Below are 20,914 nucleotides of genomic sequence, written 5' to 3' on the forward strand. Positions count from 1 at the left end.
ATAGCAAGCGCCTGAGACTTTGCCGAATGAATACCCTTAAAAGCAGGGTGAGGCGCAATAAGACCTTAATAAGGAGGCGCATTAAGACCTCATAAAAGGAAACAAAAGGTAAACAAAGATAGGCGTACACGCCGAAATAGCGTACTTATGAAGAGCCTCACCAGAATACTCTTGTCTTGATCGGACAAAGCTCAATAAGAACAAGAGGCAAGTATATGCTTTTATATTTTTTGTTCTTTTTTAGCATTCTCCTCTCAAGACTACGAAGTGCTTAAGGCATAATTTAAAAGCTGAGAGACACGACATCATAGAAAGGAGCACGAAGGAAAAAAGCGAAGTCGAAGGCATATTTTAACTTAGAAGCAAGTATATACTTGATGAGAAAAGATTAAAGGCAGGAACAACAGTTCTGATTGATAAAATAGTAATATCATAATATACATATGGGATTGAAGCTTATATACATGGGAAAAGAATACAAGGGTAAAATATCGTATTATTCTCTAATCGTCATCCCCATCAGCCCCATCATCTTCATCAGACCCTGTGCCTTCGTCGGAACAAAGGATTGGTTCGTGGATGGTAGGCTCCGATTCGGGTTCGTCATCAGAGAATACCTCAAGCTCCAAGGGAACACGAGGAATATTCTCCGAGTCGCAGAATTCGTTAAAGAGCCTGACCTTTTCGTCTTGGGCATTTCGGCGAAGTTTCTTTGCAAGTAAAACTGCGTCCTTCAATATCTTGTCAAGATCCTCGTTTAAGCCACGGAAATCCTCTTGAAGATGAAAGACTTGATCCTTAAGCTTTTGCTCAGAATCTAAGATGGAAAAGGGTAAGTAAGTAGGCAATCTGGAAATCTAAGGCAAAGTCAAATGGATAGCAAATGAAAACTTACGACGAAGAGCGGACGAGATGTTTTTATCCTCATTAAGTTGCGATTCTAACTGAGCGATACGAGCACTCTGACGACCAATAAGGTCCCGACCTTCGTGAAGTTCCACGAGATGGGACATGTTGTGATTATGTCCCTGAGGAGGCGAATAAGAAAGAAATGAGTAAGGAAATGTTATTAAGGAAAATAAGAAAGGAGTCGTCTGTTCCACTTACCAAACACAGCAGGGAGACATGTTGTTGAATGGAGAGATTCAAAGAAGCATTCTGGATAAATCCTTGATCGGCATCTAGAAAGGAATCAGAGCTCATGGAAGTGAGGGATTCAGTAGCCACGGATCTCAAGGAGGATTTCGAATGAGTTGCCACAAAAATATCCCTAAGAAATTTCATATCAGGAAGATATGTTGGGTCTTTAGAATCGTCAACATGAGGGCGAGAGGAGCTAGGAGGAGGACGGACGAATCCCGAAGGACGAATTTGAGATAGCCTGTCTACATCCAATGTGCGAGAATGAAGTTGAGAAGGCCCCCGAGCACGAGGAGAGGTTGAAGAGTCATCCTAAAAAGACCACAAAATTAGTAGATGAACCAAAGAGGAAAAGGCAAGCCGTGAAATAGAGACGGACCTGAGCGGAGGAGGAGTATACCTTAGAGCGAGCACGCTTTCTTGTGTTTGCAGAAGGTCCCGCTGCAACTTGAGATTCCTCCCTCTGCGAAGTAAGAAATTAGGAGTTGGATTAAGAAATTAAGAAGATATGACTCGCGAGTTACAAACCTGAGCTGGAGGTGGCTTCTTGGAACCGGCCTTTATCATGTCAGGAGGTGGGCGGGAATACTATGGCAAAAGGCAAGAGCATTAGAGGGGTATACACTAAATAAAAGGAAAATTGAATGAAAAATCAAACTCACCCCAAGGGGCATCTTGGGCCAATTAAACCGACTCGGTTCATATTCGGCGAGGTGGATATGCTTCGGAAGAGGACCGGTACGAGGCACACCATTCTCGTCTAAGCCCCACAAGAAAGGGCCTTCGATCACCAGAGGATACATCATCCAATTTTCATCGTTGGATAAATGAAGATACATGTTCCTCTTTTCACTAGTAGGATCGACATCCAAAAGTAGTGCCTTGGATGGGTCAGACAAGATCTTACGGGTAAACTTCACACCCTACTACTGGTACGATCTTGTGGACAAGTATTGAATGAGGTAATTTTCCATAAAATATTCGACGTTATAATCGGCTGAAGGAAAGTCCGACCCTAATTCGGGAATCTGAGTAGGAAGGCCATTTGATCTTCGAAAAAATTCGTTAGCCAAGCGAATAGCGTTCCCACTTAGCTGATAAACACTAGGGCGAAGAAGAGCTAAAATATCAAGGAATAGAGGGTTCTTGGGATAGGGTGATTCCAGGTTTCACCCTATCCCAATCATCCTCCATGAAGTCCAGGTTTCAGCTCGTATCCACCGGTAGTTTAATTCCATCGAATCAGTAGCAGTAACGGGAGGAGTAATAGAGGAATCAATTGCGGGAGATAGGGTGATTCCTACTGCATTAAGATCGGTCTTAAACTCTTCATAGGTCCAGGATGTGGTTGGAGGAGGAATCTTTCTGGGAGACATTAGAATTGAAGAACAGATCTTACTGGAGATAAGAGGGAAAAGGAGGAGAAGACTAAAGTCTTAGATAGATGAGAAGGGGAGGTATTTATACCAGATGACTGGTCAAAACGACCCACGATTGAAGAATATGGAACGGTAATTGACGGTTACCTCGTTCAGACGGTTTTTATTCTCCTCTCTTTATGATCGAGCAGAATAAGAAAAGGAAAAATGTAGTTACCAAAGTATAAGCTGACACGTAGCCATAGGAGGGCGCGACAATCTGGTGAAAAGATCTCACCTCACTCCCCGAGATTCGTCGTCAGGGCTTGTCAAATCAAGTCAGAATTAACCTTATCCACACGACAGCGAAGTAGAGATGAGGATGAGGTAACTCGCCAAAAGGGATGTAGAGCGCGAGAAGAATTAGATGTCCGTTGCAAAATGATCGCGAAATATTGTGACTTGGCTTGGAAGAAAAGCTACCCCCACGAAGTAGATGAATTATCGAGCAAGAAAAGGACAGGTGTCCCGACAAGACCACGTGAAGACAACGAAAGGTGGGGGAAAACTTTATGGAATATGCTCCAGGCGAAGCATAAAGTAACCTCGGCGAGATGATATAAGCTGTATACCACTATGGTTGTTGAGGCCTACAAATAGAGACCTTTTGAGCAATGCAAAGAGGGGGATTCTGTCGGTAGAGAGGAGAGAGGGAGAGTGAGGGTTTCCTTGTAATCCATAAACTTGGAAAGGGGATTAGGGTTTTTCGATAATCCACAAGTATAACTTGTATTTCGCTGGAAATTAATAAATAGTCCTTTATTCTTGCATTTATCATGTCTTAGATCTTATTTACATTCCATTTGGGTGTATTGCTGGATTTCCAGTAATCACCTTTGGTATCAAATTTTAACAATAATGCTTCAACCACCTAAGATAAACGGACAGTTCCCATCAAATGAAAAAAGTTCATAGCAAGACGGCCACTGATGCTTAAAAAGCATTTTTATCGGAAGAGAAATTTATTTAAGGGAAAAATTTTGTTTCTGCGTTTTTCAATAAATAAACTAATTAATTTACCGAGCAAAACAAAGACATACATGAGCTGGAGTTTTAGATACCTAAAACATAAGAGTTATCCTAATCCTAAGAATTAGTCCATAAAAATGGCATCCTGAATTAGACTTGTCCGGCGATTAAGCCACCAGACTATTTGTCCAACTATGACTTTAGACCTTCAATTATATAAGCTGCCTTGCTAATGCATCAAGTGGCATGAGTTCGGATCCTACTAATATCGAGATGGCGGAATTCTTTTTTCCTTTCTTTTAATTAGCTAGCTTATATTTGAAAAAGTGGCTAGCGTATTGAATCAAGTTAGGTTCGATAAGACGATAACAACCATGATTATGATATGTTTTTGTAGATTGTAAGTAACCTATAAAGCCATCATCTATTCAGTTCCCACTTGTACAAGTATCTTAAAGATCGTTTTTATGAGCAAAATTTCTTTTCTTCTAAGTTAGTCATTTCCTAAACATTAGGATGCCCTTGATCCCACCTAATGGGTTATATCCCAGCGCAATCCCCAACGAAGGAGGCTGATGGAGGCTAACAATCTACAAATTATGAGTTTGAGCTTATAATCCTGACTCCTTTACAAGCAGTTTGTGCATAAAATTGCAATTCAACATCAACTGTTGAATGGATTCTTCGGAGTTTGAAAATAAACATCAAGCATTACAATGTTCAGAAATCTTGAGAACATATTTGATAATAAAAACGTAAAAAGTCAAAGTTATGTTGCGAGCCAAGAGTTGGAACATTTATACGTTATCATAACGTGTGCACGGATAGACGAAACAATTGAACAAAGACTATTCCATTTCCATAGTTGAATTTGCTGTTGGAAGTTGTTTTTAAAATCAGTATATTGATACTGTGCGTTACCTATATATAAAGAGGGGTTAGTTCGCAGTACCTAATCATCATCGTCTTCATTATTTAATTTACCTCGAGAAAAACGGTATGTTCCTCAGCTTCATCTTATTTGTCTTGATTGCCATGCCAACCTCCTCTTCTTCGACCGGTAAGTTTACTTTCCATTAGTCCAAAATCTTTCGGTTTTTATTACACAGGAATGTTTTTTTATAATTAATTAATCAATTCAACTTCTGTTTGTATATCTAATTCTCAACTAAATTAATAATATCATTCAGAAGTGATACTCAAGGGGGATTATAGAGTAGTAGATGTGTGCCCGGATATGCAAGACCTTGCTTGCATTCAGTTCCAAGAATGCACAGAACAACAGGTTGTGCTTGAATGCCCAAGTGGTTCTTACCAGGTGTTCCATCCGTCCTGCGGTGGTTGCCCAAGATGCTGCCCTGTTTAAATTACCTATCGGACACTGATTGTACTGTGTTTCATACGTTTATACGTCTATGTTATGTAAGCCCTTGTAATTGTTGTGTGTGGATGGTATTTTGTGTACATTTCTGCTCTTAATTTGATGCAGCTGCTTACTGTATCATATATTTATGTACCAATGCTTGTCATCTCTTTCGTAAATTTAATAAAGATTGTGTCAGTTTGATAATAACGGTGCAAAATAATATTTATGTTTAATGCTCCACATATTCTTGAAATTGTACGGTAAAACCTTCATATATTAATATTCTATATAGTAATAACCTCTACGTATTGATATAAATCATAGTCCTGATTTGTGAAATTTTACTTTAATCAACCTCTATATATTAATAACCTCTGTATATTAATAATTTTGTGCTTTGTCCAAAAGTATTAATATACGAAAGTGTTACTCTAACTCTATCTTTGGCTTTTCATGTACGAGCATTTCCCTTGCTTCCACTCGTAAAGAGACTTCCTTCCTTGGAAGTCACTTAACTTGATAAAAAGGTTTTTGGTTTGGGGAAGTCCCCACTTTCTCAGCAATCGATTTTTTCTTGCCTTTATCTTCAACCGAATCCCCATCCGACTTTCCTGCACCTCTAAAAGCCTTAGTCTCCCAATCTGTTTCAGCAACAATGATCGTTGTTATTGGGATCCCTTCAACAACCAAGTTATCTTTGCCCTCATTTCCAGGACCACTCCTATTTGTAACCCTAACAACTGTTGTAGTTAGACCACCCCCATTCACTTCATATGCAGTTTGGGTTGCACGTGGATTAAAGGTTGAAAAAGAAGCAAAAATAATTTACTCAGGCTTATATATATATGTGTAGGGGGTGATAAGGCAATCAAATCACTAGGATACTGTTTTATCCATCTACCATAGTTACTATATATCAATACTACTTCTTTGTATAAAGGGGAATACTTATGCTGACGTGTTGCATCCACATTAATTCTGAATAAATAGAACCCCATGTCAGATGGCAAGTCATACCAATGTGGGAAATTCAGTTACTGTTTTTCAAAGGATACATTAACTGTCGTTGTTACCAAAAGCATAAATTTGATACATGAAAGGATACGTCTTTGCAATATACACCAGAAAATAGTTAGGAGTAGATATATGTTCTCGCAAACTCGCAGCTAGAAGTGTATATTTGGTGAATATCTTCCACAAGAGTTGTGGAGATCTTGGAGTCTTATTTATACTGCTAATGGAAAACAAGATATGTTACAGACTCTAACTGAATCAAAAGACTCAAAACAAATTCAGAACATCAATGACTCAGCTGACCGTAAGTATAGCCATACGACTCTCACTGTGTACTCATTCAGCTGACTAAGTTACACAGCTGCATTCTTATCTCTAACACCCTCCCTCAAGTTGAACCGGAGTTGACGGACGTTCAACTTGTCTCGGAGTAGTTGGAACCTTGGAGATGATAGGCCTTTGGTAAAGATATCTGCCAGCTGATCCTTGCTGCTGATAAACTTCACATGCAGTTGTCTGCGTGAAACTCTTTCCCTCACAAAGTGATAGTCTATTTCTATGTGTTTGTGCGAGCATGGAATATGGGATTAGCTGTGAGATACGTTGCCCCTAGATTGTCACACCACAGAGTTGGTGATGCACACTGAATTCCCTGCTCCTGAAGCAACGACTGAATCCATATAAGCTCAGAAGTTGCAATGGCCACACCCCGATACTCAGCCTCTGTGCTTGATTTGGAGACGGTTTTTTGTTTTCTTGCACTCCAAGAGATGAGATTACCTCCAAAGAATATACAGTAACCACTTGTGGATCACCGATCATCTAGACTACCTGCCCAGTCTGAATCAGAATAAGCATACAGAGTATAATCTTGACTAGGTTTAATGAAGACACCATAGTCTATTGTATGCTTCAAATATCGCAGGATTCGTTTAACAAGCTCCCAGTGTTCCACATAAGGTTCATGCATAAACTGACAGGCTTTGTTCACTGCCATAGATATATCTGGCCGAGTGATATGCAAGTACTGAAGAGCTCCAACAACACTCCTATACAGAGTGGAATCTTCAAACTTAGTAGAACCCACCTTGTGCAGCTTTGCATTGACAGCCATTGGTGTGAAAACTGTCTTGATGCCATCCAGTTTAGTTCATCTTAACAAATCTGAGATATATTTTCTTTGAGAAAGCACTAGAGACCGTCCTTGTTGCAAAACCTCAACGCCTAAGAAGTAAGACAATATCCCCATATCTTTGATTGCAAACTCATTACCCAAATCTTGAATTAAGTTAGCAACCATGTGTGAGTCGGAACCTGTGAAAATTATGTCGTCCACATAAACCAGTACATATACTACTGAGTTACCTCTATGTTGAACAAATAATGAAGAATCTGCAATGGAGGCTGTGAATCCTAGTCTTAAGAGATGATTGCTGAGGCGGGAGAACCAAGCACAAGGAGCCTGTTTAAGGCCATATAGCGATTTGTGTAACCTGCAAACATGATTTGGATAGTTAGGGTCTATATATCCAGCAGGTTGCTTCATGTAGACCTCCTCCTCTAAGACCCCATGGAGAAATGCATTCTCCACATCTAGATGACGAAGAGACCATCCTCTCATTACTACAAGTGTCAGAACCAGCCTTATTGTACACGGCTTAATAACATGCGAAAAGGTTTCTTCATAATCTATACCTTGTTGTTGGGTAAAACCTTTCGCTACCAAACGATCCTTGTAACGTTGTATTGTGCCATCTGGATTTCTTTTAATACGAAAAACCCATTTAGATCCAACAATATTCATCCCTTCTTTGTACTCAACCAAGGTGTAAGTGCCATTTTGAATCAAAGCATTTATCTGCACGTCCATTGCATCACGCCATTCTGGTATTTGACAAGCCTTAGAGTAACAGGTAGGTTCCATGAAGTCTTGATCAAGAAGTGGGTGTTTGGTGGCAGTCAGACAGAGTTTCTGTATTGGCTTTGAAATCCCGGCTTTGGCTCTTGTGATCATTGTATGTACTGGAGCATCTACAACTTGAGCTGACTCATTGCCATTCTGGTTTTGGGATTCTTGAGGTGATAGTAACACATGTGATGTTGCAGGAGTCTGCTGAGGGGTGACATCGTGTATTACTGTTGGTGAGATTGGCTGGACAATAGCCGGCTGTACATTATGCTGAGGTTGCACTGTCACTGTTTGATTGTGAGGGAATAGAAGACCCAAAAATATCAGTACTGGTTGCATGAGTGTCAGACTTTACCTCGGGAGTACGCTCCAGGGAAGAAGAGAATGGGAATATGTTTTCTTCAAAGCGAACATGCCGTGATATATATTGCCGATTGGTTGGTAGATGAAGACAAGTGTAACCCTTATGAGATGAACTATATCCTAGGAATATGCAGGGGAGAGACCTATGTTCTAGTTTGTTGGCATTATATGGTCTTAAGCATGGATATGCTAAGAAACCAAAAACACGCAGGAATTGGTAGTCTGGTTGTTTTCCAAAGAGTAACTCAAGGGGTGTTTTGTGATTAGACGACTTGTTTGGTGTCCTGTTAATGAGATAGCAGGCTGTGGTAAAAGCCTCTGGCCAAAAATCTTCTGGAAGATGTGCTTGATACAATAGAGCTAGACCACTCTCTGTGATGTATTTGATCCTTCGTTCTGCTAATCTATTTTGAGCCGATGTATGAGGGAAGGAGAAACGATGCTGTATGCCAGAGTTTCTTAGATATGTAGTTAGTTTCTTGTATTCCAATGCGTTATCTGATTGAAAGATTTTTATTTTGTGTCCTGTCAGGTTTTCTACTTGTTTTTGAAACTTAGAGAAGATATCGAAAACAGCAGATTGTTGCACCAATGGATAAATCCATGTATAATGAGAATAAGCATCAATGAATATTAGAAAATAACGAAAACCATTACGAGATGTTTTTGGTGAAACCCAAATATCAGACAAAATAAGACTTAAAGGAGTAGCATAAGTTGTAGTACTAGGAGTAAAAGGAAGGCGCCTACTCTTGCTAATATGACAAGAGTGACAGAAGCCAAAGATCTTATTTTGAACTGGAAGGGAAAACTTTTTGACAATACTAGAAACTGTGCTCAGCATTGGATTCCCGAGCCGCTGGTGCCATATTGGAATGCTTGCAGAAAGAAAGGTTGAAGGAGATTGAGATGATTGCACTCCACCATCAGTATCCAGCACATATAGCCCATTCTCATTCCTTCCTGATAGCAGCGTTGCCACCGTGATTTTGTCCTTCACAACAAACAAATTAGTGTGAAACACAAAGGATACATTGTTATCCTTGCAAAACTGATGAACAGATAGCAGATTCTTTTTGATCTGAGGCACATGATATACATTATTTAAAGCAAAATTTCGATATTAGAATTGAACTCAGTGTTACCAATGTGTGCTATTTGTAGAGCATTGCCATTACCAACTCTCACTTGATCAGGTGCATCATATTCATGTGGTATACACAAATTCTGAGCATTAGCAGTCATATGATTTGTCGCACCCGTATCCGTGACCCACTGAGTATTAGTTGCGTCAGGAAAAGCAACATAAGCCTCTGCAGGCCTTTGGCGATTGTCATTGCTCCTATCATAACGAAACCAACAACGATCTGCAGTGTGATTTCTTTTCTTGCATATCTGACAGTATACATCCCATTGAGGAGAACCACGTTGCTGGTTAGGTGGACGACGATTGTTATTGTTTGGTGGTGAGTTTCGTCTGGGCTGATTGTTGTGCATCCTTGGTTGATTTCTGCTGGAAGATGCTGCACTCGCAGTTACAGGATTTGCTATGGGTTGGGATTCCTGAGACAGTTGATTCTCTTGACGCATCTCGTAGGTAAGGAGATGAGACTTAAAAGTCTGGATATCCATATTATCAGCAGTACCCAACACAGTAACTATTGGATCATAAGACTGATTCAATCCATTACAGATGGATTGCTTCATTTCATTAGCAGGAACTGTGTAACCAGTTGCTGCAAGTTCATCAAACAAATGTTTAGCTTCATTTAAATAATCTTTCAAAGACTTGTTACCTTTGGACAAGTTATGCAACTTCTTCTTGAGATTCATCTGGTGAGCAAACGTCTTAGGCGCAAACTCAGCTTCCAGTGCATCCCATATTGCTTTCGAAGTATCTAGCTTTGCAACAACGCTGAGAACTTCTGGTGTAAGGGTTGAGTTTAACCAACCAATGATTAACGCATCTTGTGCTTCATATGCAGTGAAGGCAGGGTTGATTTCATCACTGTCCGGCAGAGTGCGTTCTGGTATCTCTTTGGATCCATCAATGAATCCAGTTAGTCCATGACCCTTCAAGATAGGTTTGAACTGAGCTTTCCATAGTATGTGGTTTGTTTCAGTGTGCTTCAAAGTGACAAGATGATGTATTTGAACTTGTCTAAGAGCGTTTGTTGTATCTGCCATATCTGTTTCTGTGACAGTGGTGTTTTTTTTTTCTTCACTGTTTTTTTTTTTTTTTTGGATATTTGCGGAAGGTGAACTTGGATCTTAGAGCCTGATACCAAGCTAGAAGTGTATATATGGTGAATATCTTCCACAAGAGTTGTGGAGATCTTGGAGTCTTATTTATACTGCTAATGGAAAACAAGATATGTTACAGACTCTAACTGAATCAAAAGACTCAAAACAAATTCAGAACATCAATGACTCATCTGACCATAAATATAGCCATACGACTCTCACTGTGTACTCATTCAGCTGACTAAGTTACACAGCTGCATTCTTATCTCTAACACTCGCAAAGAAAATAGCATACGTCTTCTGAAGACTATCGATCGGTGGTTGGTCATACTTACCATACAACAAACATGAGAGATAAATTCGGGAAATTTTCACAGATTTTTTTACATTAACCCAATTTTCTTAAAGATATCTATAACTGTCCATCTCCGTCAATCGGCACAAGAAAAATCTTAACTGCTTTCCTTTGTGGACACGACCTTTTAAGACACAACAGACTTATAGAAAACGTTGGACCAACCGATGCGTTGTTACTTAACGTCCTTTCAGGATCCAGCATGATTCTATAATATAAGATACATGTTTTGGTTAACTGTTTCATCGAAAGTTTGGGTCAAGCCACTTCATCGTAAACCTTTTCTCCAAAGCCTTCTGCTCTCCTTCACATCATTCACTTCCATAGTTAGATCACTCATGATGTCGAAGAATAGTCATCCATATTCATATTGGTTTCTTATTTCTGGGTTTACTTCTTCTGGAGAAAAATCATAGATATGTTGCTAAGATGTTTATGTAAAAGTTACCAAGAAGAAGAATTTGGAAGGAAAACTCAAGCGATCTCTGAAGAGGTGCAAACCCTACCGGTTAATGTTATAGGGTGGAAACGACATGGTGAGAACTTGCCAAGTTCACTCACTAATAGTATGACTTCTTCTTACATGAAATGTTCTAGCTTCATGCTTGGAGAAGGCTATAACTGTAAGCAAAGATGGTTTATGTTTTAAACCAATCGGGAAGCAGGTATGGTAAATAATGATACGCCGGAGAGAATAGTGAACATTTGATTACGAATTATATTCTTCTACCGTTGATTAAGTTATGGAATCTGTAGAATGAATGAGTACAAGAAAAATATGAAGATATGCGTGGATTAATTTTATCGCCGTGTGTTTACTTATATCAATTCTTTCGGATTCGGACATTTATCGTGTTTACGGATGTTTGTGAACTTGCTTATCAATGAGTTTTCTATGCTCTCTTTGGTTCATTACCATTTAAGTCATTGATTTTTTGTGTTTGTTAACTTATTTATATATTTATGGACCCGTAATAGTTTCTCGATTATATGTTTCGTTTTCATAAAATTGGTTAAAAAGACCAAAATCAACAATTCTTGGGTGAAAAGGACAGTTAGATTTTGATATTGTTTAAATGGACAAAAATGTAAAAATAGCCAGGATGTAAACAGTTTCATCCTGCCCATTTTCAAATATTTTTTCTTATTTTTAATTTACACAGGATGCATCCAGTTTCATCTTTGCTATTTTTTAAGTTTAAATCAGGATGAATCCAGTTTCATCCTTGTTATTTTTTTTGTGTCCATTTCACCCAAACTATTTTTTACTCGTCCATTTGAAACGTGTTTTAAAAATATTTGGACAAATGACCCATTTTCCGTTTGGTTTTCGGTGCCTCAAAAATTGGAATCATTTTTGTGAAATTAAAATTTTAATTGAATGCGCGCACGGTCTGAATAAGAACCGACCATGGATTCAGATGGCGGGATTCAGATGTAGTAGTATTCGAGTCTCAAGAATGGGAAACTAAATTTTATTTGAATGCGCGCATGGTCGGAATAAAATAGTAGACAAAAATGGTGACTGACGGAGTATGTTCCAATCTGTAAGAACGGCTCTTGAAGAGACCAAAAGGAGGTAAGGATTGGACCATTAACTGTATTCTTCCTCTTTCTTTCCCTTTCGTGGTGGTAGAAGCTAGCTATTGATCGTCCATTTTCCGAACGTTGAGCTCTCAACTCTCTTCTCTCAACAGAAGCATTGAGGATGGAAGGCAATCTCAATATGTGATTAATTAAGGTAATTATTATTTTACTATGTATATGTGCAGAATTTTTTCATATTTTATAGATAGCTTTTATCTTAATGGGTTGAAGTCATTGTTGATTTGATCTCAAACCCTCAGCAGAAAAAAAGAAGAAAAACTAACCTCAAAGCCTGGCGGTAGTATTTTGTTTCTTTTTGAGAAAAAAGCATGACAGTAGTTTTTGTAACCTTCTAGAGAGTCATTGGCGCATTGTGTTTTAAGCTGAATGATGACATGCATACCGAATTACTTCCTTCTGATTATTGCCTATGTATTACATTTCGATTATGGTCTCATTTCAGGCTTTCACAAGTCTCATTATAAAGGCAGCAAGAAGAAGAAGAGGCTCCATATCAATCTATGAACGACATAAAGAAAGGCTTTTTAGCAAGTCAAGACGCTGAGGTGATTCACCTCTATTGACTTCATGAATATATGGGAAACATGTCACAAGCAACACATAATTTTTAACATCTTTTAGCAATCGCCTTTCTGTTTCCCCGTATCATCATTTTTATTCCCCTTTTCATCATTTTTTGGGTGTCACAGTTGTCTTATATGCTTCAGGGGGTTTACCGTTTTTTAAGAAATATTTTTTATTTAGTTATTTTGTGTTTTTTTTTTCTTTCTTTTTTTTGAAAATGATTATTTTTTGTTTTGCTTAACTAATTTCGTTTCGTATTCACAAGATCCATTAAAGGAATGACTAACTTGGGTTTGCTTCATTAACTTTATACTACTAGCACAAACATTCGACGTAGAATGGCATTTATTCATATGTATTTTATATTTACTAATTTTTTGCTCTTTTTGTTTAAGCCTTAATTTTGAGAAATTCTCTCCTTATATAATTTTGTAGATAATATAATGTTTTAGATTGCGACATGTATTTCTTAGGCACAAGTAACCAACATGTATCTGATTCAGGCCCAAGTAACTAACATGTATCTTATTCGTAAGCTGCTAAAACTATACAGCTAGCTTTGTTATATGAGAACACCCTTACGTACATTACCATGCATGAAGTTAACAAAGGTTTGTGGGCATCTATGGATGAAAAAGTTTATGCAAGAGCGGAAATAATTAAGTGTGCATTCGTCAAGTTTTCGTTAGCATAATATTTTAATGTCACAAGCAACACATAATTTGTATTTTTCATATATTATATATGTTCGATGTTCTGAACATTTGTTGTGAAATGTGCTCTTCACGAATTTTTGTTGGCATAATATTTTATGTCCATTAAAGAAGTTACATGCATAAATGGTCAACCACCATGAATTAGATTTATCCCTCCTTTCGGTTCAGTTAATGAGCTAGCCCGTCCATTTGGACGGGTTTACAGAACTTATATATATATATATATATATATATATATATATATGCTTGAACCTCTTTTTTTTTAATCGACAAAAATTTGGACCATTTCTTGATTGGTGCATGTTATCCTCGCATCTTCGCTGCACCATTCAAATTTTATCGGTTGTGCATGTTATCCCCGTAGCGGGACCATATCCTCCAGCCTAAAAAGAAAAAGAACAAGAAATAAAAATAGAAAATGGGCAGTCCCCAAAAATGGGTTCAAAGTGGGAAACTTACTGCATTGGTCCAATATTGACAGCACAAGGTTTTCAGCCGCCTAAGAGATACAATACAAAATTAGTACGTATTTTGGAAGAAACCCCAACAACCACTATAAATTTTAAAATACAGAATTTTGTTCCGATAAGTATAAAAAAAATTGCAGCCAATATCTTATCTTTTTTGTAACACCTATCCCATCGAAAACACTTGGTCAGGGGGCTAATGTCCATGATATGCCGACGGTCAAAAATCCTTATTTGTTCTCTTTTAATGGTCAAGAATCCTTATTTGTAACAAATCCTTATTCCTAAAACTTGTTTGTTAACTTTGTGATATTTGTTCTCTTTTAATGGTCAAAAAAATCCGCCTAAGTTCATTTATGAACCGACGGTCTATTGATAACTCACCATACGTAATCACAACGTGCTGAAAGAATAAAAATGTAATAGACGAAACAGTTGAACAAAGACTTTCTTATTATACTGTCTAATTGTTTTTAAAAGAAATATATACTGAATTTGTATATTGCTATATATAGAGAGGTCAGTTAGCATTACTTGATCATCATCATCAACATTCGTCAATCAATATACCTAAATCATCTCCGGACCTTACATACAGCAATATTCAGAAATATCATTCACTCAACCATGGCCAAGAACATCAGCATGTTCCTCAGTTTCTTTTTATTCGTTTTGATTGCCATCCCAACCTCCTCTTCGACCAGTAAGTCTACTTTACTACAAATAGATAGATTTATAATTCACTAATGATACAAATTTTGTTAGTTTATCTTATTAATTAACTGAATATCATTCAGGGATGCTACTCCAGGAGGTTCAGGAACTAGCACCTTTCTGCACAGAATATAACCCAGCATTGCGATGCGCTACTCCCTGGGACCCAGAATTTACATGCCCAGAAGGTCAGCATCCATGCAGGAGCAACTGTGGAATTTCAAGATGCCTGGCACCTTTCTGCCCAGAATATAAACCAGCGTTACGATGCGCTACCCCCTGGGACACAGATTTTACATGCCCAGAAGGCCAGCATCCATGCAGGAGCAACTGTGGACGTTCAAGATGCCTCACAAATTAAGCACTTCAAGCTAATCGTACCGCGGTTCATACATAAGTACCTTAGCAACCGATCACAAAAAATAAGTACCTTAGTAATTGTGTGGGTTGTATTGTGATTTGTCCGCTTAATATTTTGATATAGATTACTATATCATATTCTTATGTACCTATGTTTGTATTTTATTCCCTACATTTGAAGTGGACTGCGTGTTGTGCTTAATAAAAGTTGTGCCAACTTTATAAATAAAATTTATGCTTAAGTTCGGGTACAAAACTGGTCAAGCCCACCCCCATACAACCTTTCTAATTCTACTATCCAGATGGTTATTATGAACATATAAATTCTGGCTCCATATGCATGTGGCCGAGTTCTTTTCGAACCACGATATTTGGCGTTTCTTATCTTGATTGCCGTTATCTTACCCATATGCTTTGCAGGATCCTTCAAAACACAAGTAGGGGGTTTTGTCTTAGGTTCACATTGACGTAACATTATGTCAATTCAACCTCCTTCAGAGGTAGCAGTGCCAGGTTACGTTTTAACGCTATAAGAATGCATTATTTGAATTTCACGCCAACAAAGTTCTAGGTAATTAGATTTCCCCAAAATCCAGTGTATCCTTTAAAGGTGTTTTTACTAAAGAAATGATGTTTTTACAAAACAATACTTGGAAAAGGTGCCTTGCGTTGTTCAAATCGCTATGGGTGTCTGGTTTCCTACTTTAACTCATATGGATAATATTTGGTCTATTCCGTTTCCTAGTACATGCTGTATTTCATTGTATGATGCATACAAGCATTATCAGAAAAAGAAGACGATCTATCCATCATCGCCAAAATAATGAGCAAGATTAGTTTTTAGTTTTTACTTAGCTTCTTACTGTTTCTCTTCATTGTCATGTTGGCTTTCTCCAGCGGTACGTCTACGTACTTTCCTGTTCACGTCGAAAAACAATCCCAGAGTATGTTAATATTGATCATTAGTATCATCCGTACATATATAATCAATGTAAAATTGAACTAATTTAATACATATTCATGGATCTTTCAGAATGTCATTAGATGCAGAGAGTGATTATGCGGCGAGCAATCTCAGCTATACCAAGTAGTTACACGGCACATTAGAAAATAATGATAAGGCTGAAGCAATTTCTTCCTGTACGAGAGTTATAAACTCATGTGCACAATGAGCTATGACAAGTGTTCCCAAGTTGGATCTACATTTATGAATAGTCTATATTTATGACAGGTCTAAATGTGTTTAAGAATTCTATATAACTGCAAAATGGAAAATACATAAAAACTAAGTAAAAAAACCAGCTGGAAGTCATGATGACCTTACCCTTCCTTAACCGTACAAGAGACCTCAATCTTATCTAGGTTTCAGGAGAATCCAAGTTTTGGAGTTGTTCTGCAGACAAGCAACTGATCAATAGAGATTTAGTGGCATAGTTCAGTGATAATTTCCTTCCGTGCATTTCTTTAAGAAACTCCAATGCTCTTGTACAATCATGTTCCAAAGGATAACTCCTAATAATGGTATCATACGTAGTTGCATTTGGTATGCAACCTTTATTTTTCATTTCAATGATCAACTTTTCGGCCTCAATAAACATCCCTTCTTTGAACATACCATTGATTATAGTGGTATATGTTTTGATGTTCACAACTAATCCTTTGTTAGGAATTTCAGAAAACAATTGTCTTGCCTTCTCAATGTTTCCAGCTTTGCACAACCCGTTCACAAGTGCATTATATGTAACTATATTTGGAGATACCCAGTCAGATTGCATCTCAATTAACATGCTCTGTGCCGTTTTAACTTTTCCGGTCTTGCACAGTCCAGCTATTAGTGTATTAGAGGTAACTCGGTCCGGTTTTAATCCCTTCTTTTTTCCATTTCCTTAAAGAGTGGAATGGCTTCATCCACCCCAGAACTCTTGCAGTATCCATTAATTAGCAGATTGAAGCTGTAAAGATCATATTGGAGGCCCTTATCCGTAACGGAGCCAAACAATCTGTGTGCCTCCTCTAGCTTACCTGTTGAACACAGACCAAATATCATGGAATTATAAGTATACACATCAGGTTCTTTGCGCAGCTTAATCATCGCATCAAATATCTTGGAAGCTTCTTCCATCCTCCCTTCTTTACTCAGGGAATCTATCAATACGTTAAAAGTAACTATAGTTGGCGAAATACCCCTCCCCACCATTTCATCAAAATATCTTATTGTTTCCTTCCATAAACCACGCATGCATAGTCCATGAATTAGAGAATTGTAAGTATATGAATCTGCAGAAACTCCACGGTTAGACATGTTATCGAAGACTTTAACTGCTTCGCTTAACTGTCAGAATTGCAGAGCCCATGAATCAGAGAATTGTAAGTATATGAATCCGCAGAAACTCCTCTACTAGGCATGCTATCGAAGAGTCTGATCGCTTCACTTAACCTGACATTTTTGCAAAACCCGTTAATCAGAGAATTGTAAACAATGACATTTGTTACAATACTGGAATCATCTATCATTTCCCAAAACAGATGCAGAGCCTCGTCAACCAATCCTCTTTTTCCTAAAGCATCCATAATCACACCATAAGAAACAATACTAGCTTCGCAATTCCATTTAGCCATGTTCCTCAGCAAGTGAAGAGCATTCTCTAATTCACCAACTCTACAAAGCCCAGTTATTATGGTATTACATGTGATTGTATTCGGTTGAACTCCCCTATCAATCATTTTGTCAAACAGTTCAACGGCAACCTGAATCTTTCCCTGCAAACACAACCCCTTGATCAAATTAGTATATGTGATGATGTTAGGATCGTAACCCATCTTCAGAATACCACCAAAAAGGCTGAACCCATAATCAGTTTCCTTCAATTGACAACAACAATTAATCAAAATGTTCAAGGTCAAGAAACAAGGTTGAATTCCAATATCATTCATCTTCTTATACACTTAGAACACTGAATATAGGTGAATATCTTCCACAAAAAAAGTGTGGAGATGAGTTTCTTATTTATATTGATAGTTCATCGGAACTATTTCAGAAACTGTTAGAAACTGTTACAGATGCTACATAGATGGTAACAAACAAAGAACAAGTTTTTGCTAACTATAAGTCCTAGTTACAAGGCTGTAAACCGGTTGCTGTTGTACACTGGCTCAGTTGAGAGTCATGAGAAAGTCTCGCAACAGTATGGCTAACACCTCCCCTCAAGTTGTACCGCAGTTGACGAATGTGCAACTTGTTCCGAATGTAGTGAAACCTAGGAGAAGAGAGCCCCTTCGTGAATATATCAACCAGTTGGTCTTTAGAACATATGAACCGCACCTGTAACTTCTTGTCGCTACCCTTTCTCGCACAAAATGATAGTCGATCTCTATGTGTTTAGTATGTGCATGGAAAACAGGGTTTTCAGTAAGATAAGTCGCACCAAGATTATCACACCACAACGTTGGAGTTGTTGTAGCAATACCAAGTTCTTTAAGTCACGACTGAATCCAAATTACTTCAGAGGTGGCAATGGCAACTCCCCTATACTCAACTTTCGTGCTAGATTTAGAGACAGTCTTCTGTTTTCTGGCACTCCAAGAAATTAAGTTTCCACCAAACTATACACAATATCCACTTGTAGACCTGCGATCATCTAGGCTGCCAGCACAGTCCGCATCAGAGTATGCGTGTAATGAGAAGTCCCTTGATGATTTTAGATGTAAACCATAGTCGACGGTATGCTTCAGATAACGAATGATCCTCTTCACCAGCTCCCAATGCTCCACATACGGCTCATGCATGTATTGACACACTTTATTAACTGCCACTGAAATGTCTGGCCGCGTCAGATGTAAATATTGAAGTGCACCAACAACACTACGATACAATGTTGGGTCTGCAAACTTTTCTGAGCCAAGTTTCTGAATCTTGACATTTGAAGCTAATGGTGTAGTCCCCGGTTTAACGCCATCCAACTTGGTACGTCGTAGAAGATCCGTGACATATTTGCGCTGAGTTAAAACAATTTCTGATCCTTGCCTGAGAACTTCGACACCCAAAAAGAAAGACAAATCACCCAAGTCTTTTATAGCAAAGGCTTTACCAAGATCTGCAATGATATTGGTAATCATAGCTGGATCCGAATCTGATGACTATTATATCATCGACATACACCAAGACATATATAGTGTAAGAATCTGACAACAGTACAAACAATGAACTGTCAGCAATTGAGGCTTTAAACCCAAGATGCAACAAGTAACTGCTGAGTTTCGAAAACCAAGCTCGGGGAGCTTGTTTAAGTCCATAAAGCGACTTGTGCAGCTTACAAACATGATTGGGAAAATTTGGGTCTACATATCCCGGCGGTTGCTTCATGAAGACATCTTCTTCCAAAGGCCATGTAAAAAGGCATTCTCAACATCCAATTGTTTCACGATGCAAACACATGTAACCCTTATGAGCACTGTGATAGACACATTTTTATGTCTAATTTGTCTCGATTCTATATATTGATAGTGCTCATTTTTGTACTTATTATGGTGTTTTATGTGTGTGTAGGTATTTTTGGCCAATAAACATTTTTGGAAAAATCGGCTCGAAAAGTTGCGCGGGGCACCCCGGAGGACACTTGCTATTCGGACCCCTCAAATGGATAAGGGGTAACCAATTACTAAAGGGTAACCTAATTACTAAGGGGCATCCATTTCCAGGCATATACTATTCGCACACCACTGTTGGATAACGGACAGTCATCTTCTCCATTTGAATTTTGAATTTTGGAGGGAAAAACAAGAACAAATTAGGATTGAAGAATTGAAGCTGTTTTAGGGAGATTCAATGGCTGAAATCAAATGGGTTTATTCCTAAAGCCTAAACAGGGATGGTAATGGTCTTAGTTTTGCTCAGAATTGGCTGGATAATCCGCAAGAGGGGAATCAGAGAAAAGAAAATTGGCGGGAAAAAAATGGCAGCAACGAGCGAAACTTGGTTCGAATTTCTCGGCTGTTTCAGAGAGATTCAATCGCTGGAACTTGTTGGTCTGGACGTGATTAAGCATAACGGGCTTGGTATGGGCGCTGGAATGGATTGAATTGGGCTAGAAATCGATTTGGAGCAAAACAGAGGTGGAGTTATACACGGGTCTCTGTAGGAATTATTTTAGGAATTTCAGGGAGACTAAAGGCGTGATATTGTCTCCTAAAATGAGATTCTATATAAGGAAGAGTTTCGGATGATTTGGAAGTCTTAGAAACGCGTAAGGAAGTTGGCAGAGAAGATTATTGTCGTGGCTTGCACGAAAAGAAAAAGAGGAATTTAATCGATATTTTTAGGTTTTTGAGGAGTATAAAAGGTGTGTTCGAGTCCCAGGGAAGGGGACGAAGTTATTGGAACATTTTTGGGGAAGTTTAGAATACCACATAGATCAATAGGAGGAGTTGCAGGAAATCGAGTTTTGCTGGTGTAGAAGGAAGAACATGGAGAACATTAGACTCCTCAGGACAGTCTTTTATTCTACAACATACGCCTTCTGTCGTTTCCTGTAACAGTTTATTGCAACAGTTCTCTGTAACAGTCAGTTTGTAACGCCCATAAACCGTTGCAGACTGTCGGCTAAACTAGTTTTCTTTTGTTTTTCACCCTTTTGAGCTATGAAAACCTATTTCGAGCACCTGAATAGTATGAGGAGCTAAACCCCATTGCTGAGGCGACGGAGGAAGC

At 38.4% G+C, this 20,914-nt stretch overlaps 1 protein-coding gene and 2 long non-coding RNA genes across 3 annotated transcripts; 2 read left to right on the forward strand and 1 right to left on the reverse strand.

Annotated features, from left to right (window-relative positions):
* Positions 1 to 4,154: 4,154 nt before the first annotated feature.
* Positions 4,155 to 5,097, forward strand: LOC113278157. Its single transcript, XR_003325329.1, has 2 exons — positions 4,155 to 4,587; positions 4,718 to 5,097. It is a non-coding gene; the product is annotated as an uncharacterized LOC113278157 (long non-coding RNA).
* Positions 5,098 to 14,662: 9,565 nt separating this feature from the next.
* Positions 14,663 to 15,458, forward strand: LOC113278158. The gene is made up of 2 exons (XR_003325330.1): positions 14,663 to 14,836; positions 14,931 to 15,458. It is a non-coding gene; the product is annotated as an uncharacterized LOC113278158 (long non-coding RNA).
* Positions 15,459 to 16,968: 1,510 nt separating this feature from the next.
* Positions 16,969 to 19,323, reverse strand: LOC113280089 (pentatricopeptide repeat-containing protein At1g12300, mitochondrial-like). The gene is made up of 3 exons (XM_026528738.1): positions 18,817 to 19,323; positions 17,650 to 18,069; positions 16,969 to 17,539 (listed from the first exon to the last, which is right to left on the reverse strand). The coding sequence occupies exons 1-3, from the start codon at positions 19,321 to 19,323 to the stop codon at positions 17,069 to 17,071; spliced, it is 1,398 nt and encodes a 465-aa protein (XP_026384523.1). The 3' UTR covers positions 16,969 to 17,068.
* Positions 19,324 to 20,914: the final 1,591 nt, after the last annotated feature.

The sequence above is a fragment of the Papaver somniferum genome, chromosome 5 (assembly GCF_003573695.1).
Source record: "Papaver somniferum cultivar HN1 chromosome 5, ASM357369v1, whole genome shotgun sequence".
In the NCBI taxonomy this organism is placed as follows: Eukaryota; Viridiplantae; Streptophyta; class Magnoliopsida; order Ranunculales; family Papaveraceae; genus Papaver; species Papaver somniferum.

Excerpts from the sequence above, each read along its gene's own strand:
- LOC113280089 (XM_026528738.1), bottom strand. The coding sequence starts at position 19,323 with ATGATTACCAATATCATTGCAGATCTTGGTAAAGCCTTTGCTATAAAA. Across the intron at positions 18,070-18,816 it reads GGTCTACAAGTGGATATTGT|GAAACTGATTATGGGTTCAG; the intron begins GTATAGTTTGGT and ends TGTCAATTGAAG. Across the intron at positions 17,540-17,649 it reads TTAACGGGTTTTGCAAAAAT|TTAAGCGAAGCAGTTAAAGT; the intron begins GTCAGGTTAAGT and ends CAATTCTGACAG.